The sequence below is a fragment of the Camelina sativa genome, chromosome 14 (assembly GCF_000633955.1).
Source record: "Camelina sativa cultivar DH55 chromosome 14, Cs, whole genome shotgun sequence".
NCBI lineage: Eukaryota > Viridiplantae > Streptophyta > Magnoliopsida > Brassicales > Brassicaceae > Camelina > Camelina sativa.
In genome coordinates this window covers 6,405,401-6,425,050 of record NC_025698.1, presented here as the reverse complement: position 1 = coordinate 6,425,050, position 19,650 = coordinate 6,405,401, and the positions used below count along the sequence as shown (strand labels likewise).

The 19,650-nt window shown below is 31.0% G+C and overlaps 3 protein-coding genes across 4 annotated transcripts; 2 read left to right on the top strand and 1 right to left on the bottom strand.

Moving 5' to 3' along the window:
* LOC104739995 (zinc finger protein JAGGED-like) lies at positions 3,468-5,017 on the bottom strand. Its single transcript, XM_010460490.2, has 5 exons — positions 4,881-5,017; positions 4,664-4,770; positions 4,302-4,415; positions 4,111-4,198; positions 3,468-4,009 (listed from the first exon to the last, which is right to left on the bottom strand). Coding segments are annotated over exons 1-5 (651 nt in total). The 5' UTR covers positions 4,883-5,017; the 3' UTR covers positions 3,468-3,669.
* On the top strand, positions 9,129-11,359 carry LOC104739994. 2 transcript variants are annotated; one of them, XM_010460489.2, is made up of 4 exons: positions 9,129-9,429; positions 10,045-10,205; positions 10,287-10,353; positions 10,461-11,359. In XM_010460489.2, exons 2-4 carry the CDS (start codon positions 10,054-10,056, stop codon positions 10,767-10,769), a joined length of 528 nt encoding a protein of 175 aa, XP_010458791.1. In that variant the 5' UTR covers positions 9,129-9,429; positions 10,045-10,053; the 3' UTR covers positions 10,770-11,359. The 2 variants fall into 2 exon arrangements, with proteins under 2 accessions (XP_010458791.1, XP_019090911.1); XM_019235366.1 differs by lacking the exon at positions 9,129-9,429 and having other exon boundaries at positions 9,749-10,205.
* Positions 13,606-14,981, top strand: LOC104739993. Its single transcript, XM_010460488.2, has 3 exons — positions 13,606-13,815; positions 14,188-14,393; positions 14,575-14,981. Exons 1-3 carry the CDS (start codon positions 13,714-13,716, stop codon positions 14,831-14,833), a joined length of 567 nt encoding a protein of 188 aa, XP_010458790.1. The 5' UTR covers positions 13,606-13,713; the 3' UTR covers positions 14,834-14,981.

Sequence of the window (19,650 nt, the reverse complement as noted above, 5' to 3'; positions counted from 1 at the left end):
TTCCATTGATTAGTGATTTGGAGCAGATCAGCATTGTGCCAAACCCAGTTCCTATACCATATCTTTGTGACTACCCAAGAAAGTACTGTAAGGAAATTGATTTGGTTAGGACAAAACTTAATTTTTTTGTTTTGATTTCTGCTCAAGATGAAAAACGTTTTGGTTTACAAAATGTGAAAGAATTTTGTGTTTCAAAATCTATTTTTGACAAAATGATTCCAAGTTTTGAAACATCTGCTTTTAAAGAGTTCTTTAAGCCAAAAGGTTTGTTATTTGAAAAGTTTCTTGAATTTAACTCTTCTTTGAGAGTTTCTTTGAGTAGCATTGTGATTGAGCCGTTTGGAACTAAAACTGAGCATGTAATGGTTAAACCTTTTTCTAAAACGAGATATTTCCTTGAAAAAGAGTTGTGTGAGTTTAAACTGTTCATTGAGCTGGACAAGAAGCTAGAAGACGTGGCTCAAACCACTTTCACCATGCTCACAGCTCAAGGTGCTCGGTAAAGGGTAAAGTGTTGCTTTGGTGCTCTTTTTCCCTTGGTCAAGTTTTGTCCCATTGGGTTTTCTTGACAAGGTTTTTAATGAGGCCTAAGTAACATTTTTAACCCCCTTTGCCAGCCCAAGTCGTGGTCCAAAGCCCATTACAAAGCTTTGGCCCATTTTCTATCTCTTTCTCATTCAAATTTTGCATTTATTGTTTTGTCATTTCCTAGACATCTTGCATGAGCTTGAACTTGAACTTGCAAGGTTGTCTAGGGTTTTCTCTTCTCTATCTCGTCCCCCTCCTTCTCCTATTTAAAGACCATGTATCTCTTCTTTGTAAACCATCAAACATTTTAATCAAAAACTTCTTTCTACTTGTTTGATCTGAGGAGTGTGTAATATCTTCTCAACTTGTTTTCTTCTTAGTGTGTCATATCTAAGTTGGATTCGAGCCTGAAGTCTAAGAGATTTCCATCTCTCTTGGAAGTTCATTTCAATCCCCTTTTCATCCGCTGCATCATTTCACCATTCCATCTCCTTCAATCCGCTGCATAAACCACCCCTTCACCTTCCATTTGATCAATCTACTGTATCTTCGATCCATTGATCATCATCAATCCATCCGATCATCTTCAAGACCTTGCAAGTGTGTTCTTGGGAGCAGATTCCTTGCCAGGAGTCTATCAAGACTCCACTTCACGCGCTGAGTAGCTCACCGGAAACCACCATCTAGAGACACCCATCTGAGGTCGAAGACGGCTCTACAGAGGCGATACCGACGCCGGAAGGGACAAAAGAACCAGATAAGAAGAAAGAAGAGTCTTCTCCGGCGCCGGAAGGGCAAGCTGGAGAAGCAACTGTCTCAGATCTAAGATTGGATTAGAAAGAAGGGAGAGAAAAGTTATTTTAGAGAAAAGTTCTCCGCTAACGTAAAATTTTCACCATAAGTAACAATGAAATTGCATTGCATTACTTTAAAACATACCTAAAATAAACAACCCTATACGTTATCTATAAACAAGGTAAAAAGTAAGTAAAATGCTTATAGAAGTGTGTAAAAAAAAGAGAGATGGGCGGTGTCAATGTTTATAGGAACAGCAGATGCAGCCCTATTAATTCCTATGATATAGCAATCGGTAATTGAACCCTTTATTTTGCATAAATAGATAAAGTTTTGCTTTCCTTTTGAAACACATCTGATTTTGTTTTGCCTTAACTTACCCGTTTCCCTCTTAATTATATAAGTCTCATGTTTTTTTTTGTTTTCCTAGACGCACACCTATCATGTAAATGTTTCATATATATGCCAGTAAGCATTTATATTTTGGTTAATATGTGTACCACACATGATATGTAGTGCACAACCTTGCTAGATCTACAGCCATTTGCACAATTTTTATACATATACATACATATACATTCATCTATGATCTAGAAATTAAACGCGTATATGTGCTTTAAAAAAGTTATGTAATTACATGGTACAATCACTTTTATATTTGTGGTTCCCAATCGTACGTATAAATTAATCTTAACAAACGCATGTTTTTGTTTAAATCGTAATTCATTTTTTCATATTTTATGAAAGAAATTTTAAAATCGTCTGAGGATATATCATAGGTTTCGAGATTAATATAGAATTCGAGAAGAAATCTATTTACATGGATGATTCGGTATTAGAAGGAAATTTCACATTTATATGCATGTAAATATTTCTAAAAAGGAGATATCATATAATAATACGTTCGCAGTATATATATGTGAATACACTTATATAGGAGTAGGGTAGAGTTGAAATTGAGGAGCAAAGCTATGAAATGGTAAAAGCTGATTTAGGGGAATAGGGTTCGTAATCGACAGACTGAAACAAAAGAAACTTAACTGCATCAATGAGTCCTACCACAGTTGTGTCTATGTCTCAGACCAACTTATTTTCTATAACAAGCCTAACTTATTCACATACACATCTATATTGATCCACTCAATCTCTCTCCTTTCGCTTTCTGATAATATGTTTATTCTAAAATATACATATACATATATATATATATATAAATGCCTCTTGGGAAGACTGTAAATACAAATGTAGGGTTTTAGCCTTCTATCACATAGTGACAAAACCATGATATATTTCTTCTTTTCATGTATAGCTCTTTTTTCTCCTTTTATCACACAAACATGCTTGAGCTTGCTCTCATGTTTTCTCTCTCTGTCTCTTATTGATCACTACTTTTGACTGATTTTAACAAGGTACAAAATTTTACTTTTTTACTTTTTTTTTTTTTGTGTAAAAGTTTTTTAGTTTAAGTTCTGGATTGTCTCAGATTTGCAATGTAATTAACACGAACTGTAGTCCATAGACTAATCGTATATATATTATAATTTTTGGAATTTTTTTCTGTCAAGGCGTAACTGAAATATAAGAAACTTTTCCCAAAGGTAGCAGATGAAATAAGAGATATATAATTAATTAAGACTATCGGAGCTGAGGTTTTCACCGAGTCTATTTGGTCATTGCGGCGTTGCAAATGTTAGGGTTATTCTAAATTCTATTTAGAGATGCAGTATTCCAATAACGTAATTAATAAAAAATTAGCAAAAGAAATAAAAAAAATGATTTAATTCAAATTGTTTTCACATGACGTATACGTATAATCTAACGATAAATTGGCTATTAGACGACAAATAATTCAACAAAAAGATAATAGAAAAAATGGTTTTAAACAGAGGACGAGTTAGTTACAATTCAACTAGCTAGTCGAGGTCCAGATCTAACTTATTTCATCCCCCTCTCTCTAGTCACTCCTGTTTTTTTCTCCTCCGGTGGAAATAAAAAAGATATCAAATACATACAATATAGAACGATAAAAAACCATATGTAGTGTGGTCTCACAAAACAGCTCCAAGACAAAATTAGATGCCAAGGAAAAAACAAGATTAAAATAGATAAAAGCTGTTCCTTCATACAAATACAATCTTCTTACATAACCCCAAACAACACTCCCTCTCCAATTTGCATTACACTCTTTTGTCGTTTTCAATTACTTTGTCATGTCCCTTTCAATATTCCCACAAAAAACTACAGATAAAATTTAAACACATGATGGAGATAAGTTTTAACATTTAACTAAAATCCAAATTTTAAAAGAAAAAAGAAAAGAAATACATTTGTTTTCAATTAATTTTATCATAGACCATGATGTGGAGGTAGAGGTAGATGAAGTTGAGGAGCAACTCTATAACCGTTAGCCAGTGGTGCACTGATGAAGGTGTAACTCGAGTCAGGTAGTGCACGACCACTGCAAACGGTATGAGTTAGGGTTTGCTGACGGTTGTTGCCTATGTAGTAATCTTTAGTCCTATGTTGAGAAAACAGTGACGACGGCGGAGGATAAAGACATGGTGGCTGCAACTGCTGAGACGGGAGGGTGGAAGAAGAGGAAGAGAGGGAGAAATGTCTTGGTGGATACACCATTGGTCTGAATGGTGTTATTACGTCTCCTATATGCGCATCTCCTTGATGATAACTATATAGAATAAATAAAACTGTAAGTTCTAAAGGATATATCTAGTGAGATCATTTGTAAATAAAATAAAACTTGTTCAAGAAAATAGACACTTAAAGTACCTGAACGATGGAGGTCCTTGATGAGGAGGAAAGCTATCGCTGCGAAGAACAAGTTCACGAGCTTTGTTTAGTGACTCCATCTCTCTTTCTAATTCACCAAACACAAATCAATAAAATGCAAGATTTTATGCGTAGATATATATGCAAACACATTCGTATATATAGTCATCATTTAGAGAATGGGATCTTGCCTTGACGGTGGCGGTTCATATGGCCACCGAGAGCTTGAGATTTGAAGAACTTGAGTGAACAAAATCTACATTCATACTCTTTCCCGTCTTTGGTTTGCTTCTCCTTAAAACCTCCTACTCAATAATAAATTATTTATTCGCTTCAATAAATTTTTATTGATTATATATAGTAGCCATGTGTACTTCTAATGATTAGTTAAAAACACTTTTAGTTTCCAAACCTTAATTAGTTATTATTGTTTGGACTCTAGTATGCTTTTTTAAGAAAACAATCACCCAAACAAGGCTAAAGGTGAAGAGATTATTTTAATTATTTACAATATTTTTATTCAATAAATGGAATAATTTAGAGTAGTGTCTACCAGAAGAGGAAGAGGAAGAGGAGCCTTCTTCAAAGAATGGGAAATTTTCTCTAGAAGGATCATCAGGTAAGTTATTGAGATCTAAAGTGTTATTATCTTCAGCTCTCCTGCAATTGTTCAAATTTAAATTTAAGAATATCTAATTAGTTGGTGAGAAAATAAGAGAGATAGAGAGATAGAGATAGAGTGGAGAAAGGAGAGGAGAGAGAGAACTTACATGGTTACCAAGAAGACAGGAGAGAAGAAACTAACTAACTAAGGATAAAGACCTGAGAGTGAAGATGGAGAGAAAGAGAGCTTTGTCAATTCTTTCTTTTTTTCTCTCTTTAGAAGAAAATTGAGCATGGAACTCAAATTAAGTGGAGGCCTTTGTGACTTTTATGCAAGAGGACTATAGCTTGAGGGGACATTATGGGTCAAGGTATCCCTTGGCACGTATGTATATGTATATATATATATATATGCATACTAATTTATATATATAACAAGTCCAATAACAAAATGAAGTGATTGTTAGCAATTTTGCGTGATATTATATCCTATTGGTTTTTCATTTGTACTTTTATTTACTATCCATTTTTATTTACTATCAAAATAAATTTGTTGTTTTGTCTACCAAAGGCATTTTCTGTAACAAAAGAAAGAAAAAAAAAATCTACACAAATAACTTAGGGATCTCAATAACTTAACATCTATAATTCTATACATATATACCAATGCAAAATTATATTTATAGACTTATAGTATATTAATTGTCACTCCTTTAAATGCTGAGAAGAAAGTTAATTAGAGAAGCCCTCAAAAATTTAGAGATGAGGTTGAGGTAGTAGTAGTCATATTATACTCATTATGATGTCTGAGCTAAAGGTAGTTGTTACATTGGTCCCCTCAGATATATATTAAAACTTCAATAAATTTACAAAACGTAAAAGTTAACAATCACAAAAATTAACCTGCTTTCGGAAATATGTCGTGGAACATGCAACTTTTTAAACCCGGTCTTTTTTTAATTCTTGGTATTTAGAAACTCGGATCTGTAACATGCAACTATACTTTTATGGGTTCCCAAAGTAGTAAACAATCTTTGTCCAGTTATAGTGTTATTAATTACGAACTCAGAACTGTAATTCTGAAACAACACATTCTAATAGGTTAAACTAACTATATGTACTTGTAAAACTGTGTATATGTGTGTATATATATATATATATATATATATATTAGTATAAGTTGTAGAATACTATATTTTTATAAAATTTTCTATTTTATAAGAAACTTAAGGACGGTTACTGTACAATGTTTGAGATCAAAATTTGTCTTACGAATATCAAATCATAAAACCTTTTCTTTGGATTCAGCTGAAGGTTGAAAGGTATCACTAATGGTGATGGATGAGTTGTAAACTTGACTTGATTACTCTTTAAACAAGAACCAACATGTTGACGACGATGTACATTTAATGTACATTTAATTTGCCGACGACGATGCATCAACGCTTCTTCTAAAGATTTGGATCGGAACAATTGTTCTTGTTTTTTGTTTGTCTCCAAATTATTGAATCTTTGTATAAATATAAATTATATAATGTTTTACAAAGCCCATTGGCCCATGGCTAAGTAGGCCCAAAGTTAATATCTAGATCTTGCAGAACCACAAATGAACCAGAATATGACTCAACTTGAACAAGGGGTTAAACCAAGAACAAACATCAGAATGGTTTACTAGACAGCTCAAGAGGCCTTGGCTTACACAAACCTAACTTTAAGGGTCCAAGACTCGAGTTACGGTTTCATATACAGGCTTCTTCTTCTGAATAACAACATAATAACACCAAAAATCTGCAGGAAGGCTCAACAAAACAAAAGCACAAATCAAGAAGCCACAAGACTAAATTGAAGGAACCATCAATAACACTTACCAAAAAGGAAAATAAGTTACATATATATTAGATGGAAGGGAAAATTGAAAGTGGGAGCTGAAGCATGACATGATAAAAAGCATGAAAGGGCAAGGACAATTTCATCAACAAGTTCAAACAAGCTACTAACTTTTCTAACGGGTATTTATTATAGAAAAGAGTCAATACTATCAAAAGAATCATGATCAGGTAAGTAACATCAATACTAGGTAGCACAACTCTTGTCAATGATATTTTGCACGCTGTCATATTTATAAACCTTAAAAAATAGTTTTTCTTTAATTTCATTATTTCACGTTCTTTCTCCTCCGAACTTTTAAACCATCTCCAATATCATAAAATGGATCAAATTTTAACAATATTAATATTTTAATATAATTGATTTATTTAGAAATGTGAACCACTGAAAAATAAACATCGATGAGGGTTTGAGTGTGTCTTAATGTGTTTGTGTAGAGACACTATCACATTCTCTGTCCTATTTTTCTTAATTTTTTTTTTAAATTAGAAGACACCCACTAAATATTACTGATGGAGATACCATTATAACTCTAATTTAGTTATTGTCGATTACCGTAATTTTGTTATTTTATACTGCCGTCATTTTCATAAACTTAATTAATGTCGTCCTTGTTATTTCTGTAAATACACATCGCCATTGTATTATAAGCCTACAAAATTTAAATTGTTTTTAATTGTTTTATTTTGAACCTATACATTATTTGTATAAACCTAAAAATGGTCATTTTGCACCTCAAAAATATATATTAACCAAAACTATTTCATTTTATTTCAAAATATATCATTGCTATTTATTTTTATTTTTTTTTTCATTTAGTGCCACCATTATTTTTAAAATTAACAAAAACTTTGTCATTGTTACTTATAAGTTTTTTATTTCGCACCTTCGCAATTTTGTAAATCTAATTTTTCATACATTGTTTCCCTGCTTTTTATTTCCATAATTTTTTGGTAGAACCAACATTTTTTTGTTAACCTTATAAATAATGCTATCATTTATTTCCATAAACTTTTATTATGCACCGCCGCCGATTTTATAAATCTAACAAATATTCTCATTTTTATTTCCATAAAATTATAATTATGCACCACCACCATTTTTATAAATCCAAAAGTGTTCTCATTTTTATTTCCATAATTTTTCATTATGCACCGCCGTCATTTTATATTTTAAATATTTTATATTAATATTTCTGTAATTTTGTCATTTCACAACGCCGTCATTTTATTAAATCTAATAATTTGTCGTTATTCGTTCTCTAATTTTTTTATTATGTATCGCCGTCATTTCTATATACCAAACAAATCTTACCATAATTAGTTTCCATAATTTTTTTTATCATGCATCACCATCATTTTATAAATCTAAAACGTCTTATTTTGATATTTACGTAATTTTTAATATTTTGTGCCGCTATTGTTTGATAAACCTTATAGTGTTTTCATTTTACGCCGCCATTTTGATATGTATAACATTTTTATTTCACCTTTGTCATTTCCATAAACCTATATCTTTTTTCATTGTTATTTCTTTGATTTTTCATTTGCATTGCCATCATTTTAAAAACCTAAAAAAAACTTTCTTATTTACATAACTCTATCATCTCACATCATCATCATTTTGTCAACATAATAAACCTAAAAACTATATAGTTTCTTGATTTTTAAAGATGTGTTAGAGAACTTGGTAGCCCTAATAAATACATAGAACTTAATTAATGTATAGTTTTAAAAGTAAATGTAATATGTTAGTTACTTCATAATACTTTACTAAAAATATGATTAATGATAACTAAAAGAACATCTATATAGTAAGGAAAAGTTATATGTAAATTATATTTGACTAAAAATGAATTATTTATGTAAATGTAACATCTGGTTTTTCTGTTTAGTTCTGATCTGATTTAAATGCATAGAAATAGAATAGAACACCTGTTTATATGTAATATTTTGAAAAAGTGAAAGATTGCTTCCTTAGTAATAAAATACTAATAATTTAGAAAAAGCTTAACTTTTTCAATCTATACATAAATCTTACAAGAAAAATGTCAACATGCAGTAAACTGAAAAGAAGAATCCATCTTCTGTAAGATATCAATTCTGTTATGAAGATACTATTAAATCTATATAAATTAATTTTTCCAACGTAACAACCATTTTACTTAATTTGAGGAAAAATAAAATAAATGATATGATTATGAACCATCTGGCAAGCTTTTCTACAAATATGTCAAAAGAAGTGAAACTAAAAACCCTCCACATGGTGAATAGTGATTAGTGGTAAAAGAGATTTGAAAGTAAATTAAAACAAACAAATGTTATAATCTCGTCGGTGACGTTAATAAAACCAATCGAAAGATATTTACGAGGAGGAGAGAGTCTGGTTAGGCACCGCCTTTTGTACCCAAAACAAATAAAAGGCAAAATCTATACAAAATGAAACTGAAAGCTGTGTTGTACTAAAAAAACATATGGTTTCATTTAGTGAATTTAAATGTTTTAAGCTAAAACAAGCGTTTTGATCTAACAAAAACAATTTAATTAATGACACACACATACACACAAGAAAGAAAGCAAAAAGGAAAAGAAAAAAAAAAGATTATTATGTTCCTTATTATAAATTAGAGGAAAATATATACATGATTCCATCCATAGCTTATTAGCTTTGTTGTATGCAAGGTTCTCTTCTCTCTTTCCCATTAGACTTCATCTCTTTCTTCAGATCTCTCTCTCTGTTTGCTTCTTCTGCTTCTGCTTCTGGCTCACGTACGTAGGGAGCTTCAAGCTTTCGAACGATCTCTCTGCTATAGCTCTTTTCACCTTTCAGGTATCTTTTCTTGATTCTTTATAATCGGATCAAGATTTGATCTGGATCTAAAACGTTGTTCGTATTTTGGGTCTTGTAACCAACTCCATGATCCATAAACGCTAAAAACATCAATTTCTGTTTCTGTTTCTTCTTGATCTGTTTTCATTTTTCTTTTACTAATTTTTTTTTTTCCTTCTAATTTTCATAAACAATAAATTAATTTACCACTGTTTTAGTTTAGACTTTTTCTCATGTTTTTTTTTTTGTTTGTTTGAGTTTGTTTACTTATTCTTAAAATAAAATAAAAAATAAAAAAATCTGTCTCCATTATGATATTGACATCATTCATTCACTATAATGGAAACTTAAAAAAATAATATCGAATTTAGTCAAGTGGCTTATTCCTTACCATTTTTTCTTGATTCATTTGATTAACTAATTAAAAGAATTCAACCTTAATTTAATCTATTATGACCAGATCTCCATAAAAAAACACGTCACCATTTGACCACCTCTTCTCTCCCTTATCTTTTTTATTTTTGTATATATAACATTATTATTTTTTTGCAAAATCTTTATCCATTCTTCGTTCAATCTCTCAATCTTTCGTGTGTGTCTGATTGATTGATTCAGCCAGACAAGATGATGAACAGCTGTGGAGTCCAACAACAAAACGCCTTTGAAGAGATGAGGAGAAACGCCGTCTTTTCTTCTGATCGCCGTGACGCCGTGATTTGTCCTAAACCTCGTCGCCTCGGTGTTCTCTCTTCTCGATCTCTCCGTTGGCAACTCAAGTAAGCTCCCCCCACCTTTTAAAGTTCATACCTTTTGCTGAGAAAAAAAAAGCTAATCAACTCTATCTGATTCTTTTGCAGTCATCAGATGGAGTTATGTGAATCGAATTCAAGAAGCGAGATTTTGGATTTCATCCTCGCTAATAAGGTATATACATACATAACAAAACAACCCTTTTGCTTAATTCGTATTTTTGGATTGATAACAAATCTAAAGTTTGGATTTTTATTTTGGGCTATGTGATGTTATTATAGGGTAGTGGTGGTGGTGGTGGGGAGCAAGAGGCGTCTCCTCCTTTGTTCTTCACAGGGTCACCTCCAAGTAGAGTTTCTAACCCATTAACAAAAGACTCACTTTTTCGACAAGAGCTTCTCGTGGTGGCTCCTCCTACTCCATCGACTCCTCGTGGTGCTACCAAACCGCAGCCTCCGTCTTCACCAAGGAACGGGAGTTGCGTTAGGGCTGCGGCGACCAGCTTCGGGATTGATCCCGTCGTTCGTGTCGTTGGATTCGATTGTGACAGGCGCAGCAGCAACCACCGTAGCGTTTCGACTCTTGCTTAAGACCAGTCCCCAACATGCACATATTTATATATAACAACAACAACAACAACAACAACAACAGAGAAGGCTTTAAAAAAAGGAGAAGGTTTAGGAATTGATTATGAATATTATTATTATTATTATTATTATTATTATGGGAGTGGTTTTGTTGGTTAAAAATGTGTATATATGTTGAAAGAACAAAAAAAAATGTGGGGAGAGGGATTATTATAAAAAAAAATTAGGGGTTTTGGGTGTCCATTTTCTTAAAGATTTTGTAATTAAAAAAGGGGGAAGAGAAGAGAGTGGTTTAATTTGGTGTCGTTTAGTGGAAAATAAGAGCTTAATTAGTGTTTCTTCCATTGTAACAAATAGGAAAAGCTCGAAAGAGTTTTGAAATGTGAAGATATCATTTCTACCCTTTTTTATGCTTTTTGTATCTTTGTCTCTTTTTGCACTGATGTAAATTTCAAAGGAGTTGATCCTTTTTTTTTTTTTTGGAGAGTATCTCTATTTGTTCTTGTTTTGTGACAAAACATTAGTGACGATGACTTGTATATTATCGTTTTTTCACACGTTCTTAGTGTTTTAATGTATGTGTTACATTAGTATCTCTATTAGTTCTTGTTTTGTGGCAAAACAATAGTGATGATGGATTGTATATTAATTATCGTTTTTCACACGTTCTTAGTGTTTTAATGTATGTGTTACATTAGTATCTTAGTGTTTTAATATTATCGAGTACTCTTCTCTAGCGATTCCGTTTGTGCATTACTCCTCGGAGAAGCCGTAGGCGGCCTTTATCTTGAGGTTGGAAGGTTTGCTTCAGAATAGCTTTGCTCGTGGCAACAACGAAGAAACCTCTAGTTTTTTGGAGTTGTAGCAATCTCTCAAAATCTCTACCTTAGATAATTCACTCAATACTATATGTATATTAAATGCAAAAGATTTGTATTTGTAACAGAATTAAACTACATCTCGATACTTCAACAGTTATGTGTTCATGATTAGTGTGTCTATAGTTTTTTTATGGAAGTATAATATGTAGATAAAGTACTCATAATTGTTCAAGTGTTCCAAGATTTACATTAATAATTGTGCATAAATCAACAAATACAAATTATCAAACATCACGTACGTACGGGATAATCTTTGCGAACGTGATTTATTGTATATACGTAGTTTTGAAGTATGTATGTGCACAAGAATTCTGAAATTTAGTCGTTTTCAAAAGTAAAATCTTACAACGACACTTAATCTAAAAAAGAGTCAATAGATTTAAATATTTTCCTCTAACTCGACATAATTAAAGACAATTTTAGTTGTTTTAGATAAAAATTCTAAAACGTTTTAACCAGATATATAAAATACATACATTGTATAGAAGAAGTGTCTAACATAGACCATAGTTCGTTCAACAAAAATTTACTTAATTTCTCCTTTTGGTCATAGATTTTGCAACAAATAGACTGCGATTATAAATCAATAAACTATATATACATCCCATTTGGTCATATCATCTGCTTCAAATAGATAGCGAATATAAAATCGATAAAAACTAAGACTTCGAAGAAACAAAAACAAAGGTATCATAAATCAATAAACTAAGCGTTTAGAAGAGAAAATGTACATACATGGGCAGTTGTTAGGGGTACGGACCAGCCAAGTGACATGAGGACAACTCTTTATTTCCTTGTCTCCGGATCTATTTCGATTCTTTGCTTACAGCTTGCAAAATTATCATATTATTTTTTTATATATACTATAATATTTCTTTTGTTTCGCTTTTAATGTGTCAATCAAACTTGTGAACCAAAAAAATGTGTCAATCAAACCCGAAGATTCGTCAAACTTTGTGGCCGTAAATCTCGCTTGCTTTATTTCAAAACGAATTTGATTTATTTGAAGTATCAAAGTATATATATAGTGCCATCCAAACAAACTACCTAGTGACAACAAAAATAACAGATAAATTTCAATAACATGACATGTGACTTTCACCTGGAGAAGACAAAAAACAAGTTATACAGTGCCGAGATTGTATCAATCACAATATATGCAATATGAAACATGTTTTCTAATATTCATAAGATGCAAACGTCATAAGCAAATGAAGAAAGTATTCTATTTGGATTTTTCAGTTAATAGATAACTTTTGTTTTAAATTAAATACTAATATTATGAATTTATTTGAAAATTTATATATAATAAAGTAAACGCAAATTCAAACACATGGTATATATTATATATACATTGGAGATAGATTGTCTAGAGTTCTATTGTGAGATATTTTTTTTATAGGAAATAAACGAAGATGTAAGTTCCCACGTAAAGGTTAAATTCGGTCGAAAATTCTATAATCGTGAGAAAATGTGTAATGAGGTAGCCGGTATAGTTTTGTGAGTTTATAATATATGCGTCTCCCACTTATGTGTTTGTTTAGTATCGGATCATCTACAAACCAACTGTAATATGGTTTTGGCAGTTGCAATGAGATGAGTTTGTATTGGACTATTGGGTGTAGTTTCCAAAAATGAAAGCACACTTCTCGTAAATTTTATCCCCACTACACCCACTTTAAAAAGATTTAGACCCTCGTACAAACCAATTACATCAGGCTTTTTACTTAAAAAGGGAAAGATTCGGGCTTCTGAGCCCATTAAGCCCAGCTTCTTATAAAAAAAATAACCTTTACGCTCTTCTTACCCTTTTTATCTTTTCCAAAAAGGAAACACAAAATTCAAAAAAGGCTTTCCCACGCGCCTCACACTCCGCGTGAACCTTCTATACAAATCAACGCTTTGACGTGATAAAAACACTCGCTGTTTCGAGCGTGTTCTTTGTTTCAACACTCGCAGCTCGTGTTTTTTTTTTTTTTTTTTTTCACTTTACTTACTCGATTCCAGCTCTCTCACACTTCACAGTCGCCTCTGCAAAAAGTCGCTTTCTTCTTTAGCCGGAGATAATGGGAGAAGGGAAGGCCTCGACTCTTGTTTTTATCCTCGTCGTCGCTCTTAGTTTAGTCGCCTTTGGCTTCTCCATAGCCGCCGAACGCCGCCGCAGCATCGTTAGTCACTCTTCTCTCTTCTCTCCGCTAGGGTTTTTTTTCTTTCTTTCTCTTGAGTTTCGATTTCTAAGTAATAGTTATCATTAGGATGATGCAGCTTAATATTTCTATATCTAGATTTGTTTCATAGTTACTTAGATTTAGTAATGAATGATGATTGATACCTCTAATTTAAGTTCTTGATTATTCTTCAAGAATCAATTTAGAATCAAATAGATTGGAGAAATCTAGTAACTACGGAACCATTTGAGAACTTGTAGACTGAGACTAGAGAAACATCTATGTAACTAATAAGCATATGTAAACAGAGTTTATGCTCTCTGTTGTGGTACTTCCTTATTAAGTGTCTCTCTTTTCTCTGTTTTGTGGCAGGGGAAATCTATCCAAGACCCAATAACAAACGTAACGTTCTGCGTATATGACTCTGATGTAGCCACTGGCTATGGAGTTGGAGCTTTTCTTTTCCTCCTCTCTAGTGAATCATTGCTTATGGGTGTTACCAAATGCATGTGTTTTGGTAGACCTTTAGCCCCTGGAAGTGACCGTGCTTGGTCTATTATCTATTTCATCTCTTCTTGGTGAGTCCCCATTAGTTTTAAAGACTAAAACAATAATGTCTCTTCAAGTTTAGCTTCGTCTTGAAAGTGATATAGCTTTAGATTTATTTCTTTGAAGCTTTAAGATTATCAATAGATCAGTAGTCTTACCTATAATATAAACCCACTTTATTGATTGATAGTCCAAATTTGACAATTGTAGGATGGCATTTCTGATAGCAGAAGCTTGTGTAATAGCAGGAGCAACCAAGAACGCATACCACACTAAGTACTTAAGCGCTCAAACCTTCTCGTGTCAATCTTTGCGTAAAGGGATTTTCATTGCAGGGGCAGTGTTTATAGTCGCCACCATGGTCCTTAATGTCTACTACTACATGTATTTTACCAAGTCTGTCTCTTCACCACCTGCTCACAAAGCAAACCGTTCTGGTTCCCATATCGGTATGGCCGGTTATGCATAAATGTCCAAAGAAGAAAGCTGGTTTAGTCATTTGTAGATTTAAGAAAGAAAAGAAGCTGTTGCATTGTTACAATACTACTATTTGTTTTGCTGGTTATATATATATATATGTCTGCTTGGTTATGAAAATTTCCTGTTTTCTCTTTCAACTTATTAGGCAATTTTCATTTTTGAGTGCATGTTTGTAATCATATTCATTTTATTTTAACTATAGATATTATATTTGATTAGAGGTACGTATTATGTTTTGTTCTAATAAGTCAAGAGTATAGTCAGTCAATCTAAAAATTATCAATCATAAAGAGTATTGGGCTTTCCAAATCAGACCCATGTGCACGGCATATAGGGTGAAAAAAGTATGTGGAATGGACCTTTGTATAGTTCGTATAGTTTCAAAACGTTTGTATATTTTTGGTTGAAAGTATCAACTATGAAATTACTTGTAAGAAATTACTTGTAAATATTTAAAATAACTTAGAAAGAGTGTATTCAACTTGACATTTTAATTGATTTGTGTAAAATTTACAAATCATATATTTTAAAAAGTCTCATGAAATCAACTATTATTGAACTAATGATTTAAAAATTTAGCTTAAAATCTATTGTTATTCAAAATTTAGCTTAAAATCTATTGTTATTCAAAAGAGTTTGTGGATTTAGATTTTAATAATTTTTGGGATTCTAGAGGATTTAAAGGATTCCTTTAGTTAACAATACAGAAATATAAAATCTCATGGTTTTAAGTGGAATTTGAAAGAATTTTACAAAAAAATCATATCAACTTCCCTAAACTCATAAATTCATTTAAAATCTCATAAAACTAAAATCTCTTAAAATATTAGATTGAATACCCCCGCCTGAAAACTTTAAAGCAACAAGATTACCTCTCTAATCATGATTTTAAGTAGGCTATCTATCTTAACATTTTTTAAGTACATTTTTGTGTCATCCTCTCTTATCTTTGTATCCAAACAAGTCTCAACTAAATTCTTTACAATTCTTACGACCAAACACAATCATTTCCTTATTTGATAATATTAATTTCAAATTTCCTAAAATCTATCTACCTAATTTAAAGCAATATGTTAGATTAAAATATAATTCTCCTTTCACTTTTATTTAATCTTATCTTTAATTATTTGAATTACTATTTAATACATAAAGTTAAATAAATATTAGATTTTTTTCAGCATATGATGTGATTTGAATTTTTATAAACGGATATATATTTTAAAAATCTATCTTAACATTTTTGAAGTATATTTTTGTGCAATAATATTTTTTGAAATGATTTTCAAAAAAACCATGGTCTTAAACACTATTAATCACCATAAATTTGACCATGGTTTAAGACCATGCACAAAACCATGGTCTTAAATTTTTTTTTATTTTAATCATAGTTCATTGTATTTTTGAAAGTACACATATTTATTGTTCTTTCAAAGTCAATCCATATAATTTTATTAACAAATACTGTTAATTATTGTAAAAACACCAAAATAAAAAATATATATATATATATATGTGCATTGATATTACAAACAAAGAAATTTACTATGGGTAAATTTTGCAAATACAACATATTATATATAATATTCTAATATTTTTGTATTAACTAAATAAAACCTGATTATATAAGTATACTAACTTATTTAAATAATTTATGAAAACGAATAGACCCGTGGTACACCACGGGTAAATCCTAGTTAAAACAATTATATTGCAACTTTAAAACTTTCACCATTATAATTTATAACTTATAACTAGGACTTGACTAAGACTATCACCATTAGAGTATTAATTACGTCATTGCAGTTTTCTGATGGGTGCGACTTGTAATTTTTTTTCTTTCACAACTGATTTATCAAAACCATTTATAGAAAAATCAGAAGCTATAGAAGAAAAACGACATATCATAAAAGGCAAATGGGACAAACAATAACTTAAGTAATAGAGGGGGAAAAAATGCTCAAATGATGTGGTCTTAATATTTTCCATACAAATATTTGATTGCTCAGTCTTTTTTTTTTAGGAGCACCAATTTGAATTGTATCTTCTAAAATTAAATTAAATACTTTTTCGTCTATTATGTAGGCCTCTCAAGGTGTCTTTAGTGTATTTGTCAACAAAAAAAAGGCTGTCTTTATTGTAGGGAGATTTAAAATAGATAGAAACAGAGAATAAATAAAGTCAAGATATCTTTTAATCTGAAATAAAAAAATTCTCCTAACCTATTTTTAGTCATATGGAGTTTATGTTATATGTTAAATTTTACAATAAATATATATATGATTAAAATTTTAAAACTAATAAAAAAAACCTGATATGATTTATGCTTTCAGTGAACGACTAAATCAAACGTCCCGTTTTGGTTAAACCTGCACTATGAAAAACTATTAAAGCTGATTACAGAAAAAAAAAATAGGCCGATAGGTTTAGTAGTTGTGAAAGCAACATAAGCCAATTTAAATAGACTTACGAAAACGTCGTGAAATCGAAAAAAAATAGCGTTGGCCTTGTTGGGTTAGGTGTTAGGTCATGACATTTCTTAATATCCTTTAAAGTAATATAGTTCCTAATCTATATATCCATCTAAGAATATACGGTATACCCCACTTAAGTATTAGATTTACGTTTTAACAATATATGCTTGCTTAGAAATTGCTTTATACGTGATAAAATATATATTCGTAAAAAAAAAGAAAAGAGGACTAAATTGATTGTATTTTTTTTTTCTGAAAATTCGACTGACAAAAGAAAGGGGGCCAATGGGACCTTCTCTGTAAATTGTTCTCTACTTTTCCAAATTGGATACAACTTCTTCCTCTTCCTTTTTTCCCCCCGTGAAAGCTAAAGCATCGATAGAGCCTTACATAAGTCAATATCGTATTTGAATTTTCACATAATCAAATGACAAATCTCTAGTATTGAATTTTCTCTTTTTATCTTTAAACAGACTTCAACCCTAATCATGCAATCACTTTTGTATTAACGAGTCGTATGTAAGTACGTAACATAATCGATTTATACTATAAAACAATGTATGATATAATATATATCTAGCGTAGGCAAAAGTGGCCATGAATCAAATAACTTGAAGTTTTAATAAACATTTAAAAACTGATATATTCCAAATTTCGATTTATATTAGCTAGTTGTGGTTGCTTATTGTTTGTTATTAGTATAGTATCGATTTTAGTTAGAAAGAAAGCAACCGAATAATGTTGAACAAAAATAGAACATTCTTATTCAAAATAGACGATATTAAATAAATGTCATGAGTAGGCGTTAGCTCTTTATCCTATTAACCGTATTCATGTGTACTATATTAATCCATTAAATTAGTTTGAATATTTCTGGTCAAGTTTCAAAACCAACCATGTAATTTTCTGGTCAGACGTTACAAAATACTATAATAGACAAATAATGGACGACAACTGTTTTTACTTATTTATTATCATATCTATTTATTATTTTAAGGGAAATGATGCCATCTAAGCAATTACTATAATCAAATCTAGTATTATAGTACGTGGATCCAACGGCGACTGTTACGGTGACGTGGATTGGTCGAGAAACTTTAACGGTCAAGATTACCCCTCCAAGGTGTGTTACACGTGGCACGTTCTTTGTACACGTCGTCTGCCTCACGCTGTCGGCTTGAATTTTTATACTTCTTCACAGCTTCATTTATTTTAATCTCACCGTTTGATTTCTATCTGTATTCAAAAGGATTTAAAGAACTAAATGAAAAATATCAAAAAAAAACAAATTGAGAGTTCAGAAATTTCAAACTAAATGAACTATGATTTTTAGTTTTTAAACCCTTTTTTTTGTTTTGCTTAAAGTGTTTAACCAAATCGGTACGACAAAACTTAAAAAAAGGTCAATCAAAAAGATAATTTGTATGGACATGTAAAATCTGAATATATATATATTTTGTGTGTGTGTATAGCGCTAAACCATGATTGGACAGGGACACATAGCAAGATAATTCAACTATAATGTTTTCGTCATATATCATAATTCGAGTGAACAAAAAAAAAGCTAAAACATTTATAATTTTATAAAAAGAAAAAAGAACTGTAAGCCGCTTAAAAAATAAATAGAAAATTCTAGGTATTTTCGTTGAACAAAAAGGAAGACTGAATAAATTTCAATTAATTTCTCTGAGAATTTTCCAGAATTAACTCATGATGATGAAGTGGTAACAAAAANAAAAAAAAAAAAAAAAAAATGGGCAACAAATTGTTCCCATCGATTTAGATATGAAGCGTAATTAAAGAAAAAAATAGAAACGTCGTTTCGTTTTGTTTTATGTACTTTCTTAACTCGTTTTTATTTCTTTTACCGTTTTACGTGAACGAAGAAACAAATAACTTTTCACTATAAAATCAATTTCCAAAGTTACTTGTTTTTTTGTAACATAATAGGTATAGTAAAAATTGTTGTCAGCATAAACAACGAAAAATACCTAAGGATATTTTATTTACCAGATCACTAATAGTTGTTTAAAATTAAAACATAATTTTCAATTGTTTTTTACACGATACACCAATATTATCTGACTCATCAAAGTTGAAAGTGATTGTAAATTGAAATAGAGTACAGTCGAAAGCAGAGGATGATTCCTCATGGAGACAATTATCGTGGCGCTGACTGAAGACGACACAACATGAAAGTGACGCGCACCTTAACCGTCCTTCTAAATTCTCTCTATTAGCAAAATTCTATTTCCAACATGGCTTATTTAATTATTACTTTATTCTTTTCAAAAAAAAAAAATTGATTCTGATTTATGCTGACACGATTGCGCAA

Excerpts from the sequence above, each read along its gene's own strand:
- LOC104739995 (XM_010460490.2), bottom strand. Across the intron at positions 4,416-4,663 it reads CTCTTCCTCTTCCTCTTCTG|GAGGTTTTAAGGAGAAGCAA; the intron begins GTAGACACTACT and ends ATTATTGAGTAG. Across the intron at positions 4,010-4,110 it reads CAAGGACCTCCATCGTTCAG|TTATCATCAAGGAGATGCGC; the intron begins GTACTTTAAGTG and ends TATTCTATATAG.
- LOC104739994 (XM_010460489.2), top strand. The coding sequence starts at position 10,054 with ATGATGAACAGCTGTGGAGTCCAACAACAAAACGCCTTTGAAGAGATG. Across the intron at positions 10,206-10,286 it reads TCTCTCCGTTGGCAACTCAA|TCATCAGATGGAGTTATGTG; the intron begins GTAAGCTCCCCC and ends ATTCTTTTGCAG. Across the intron at positions 10,354-10,460 it reads ATTTCATCCTCGCTAATAAG|GGTAGTGGTGGTGGTGGTGG; the intron begins GTATATACATAC and ends ATGTTATTATAG.
- LOC104739993 (XM_010460488.2), top strand. The coding sequence starts at position 13,714 with ATGGGAGAAGGGAAGGCCTCGACTCTTGTTTTTATCCTCGTCGTCGCT. Across the intron at positions 13,816-14,187 it reads CCGAACGCCGCCGCAGCATC|GGGAAATCTATCCAAGACCC; the intron begins GTTAGTCACTCT and ends GTTTTGTGGCAG. Across the intron at positions 14,394-14,574 it reads ATCTATTTCATCTCTTCTTG|GATGGCATTTCTGATAGCAG; the intron begins GTGAGTCCCCAT and ends TGACAATTGTAG.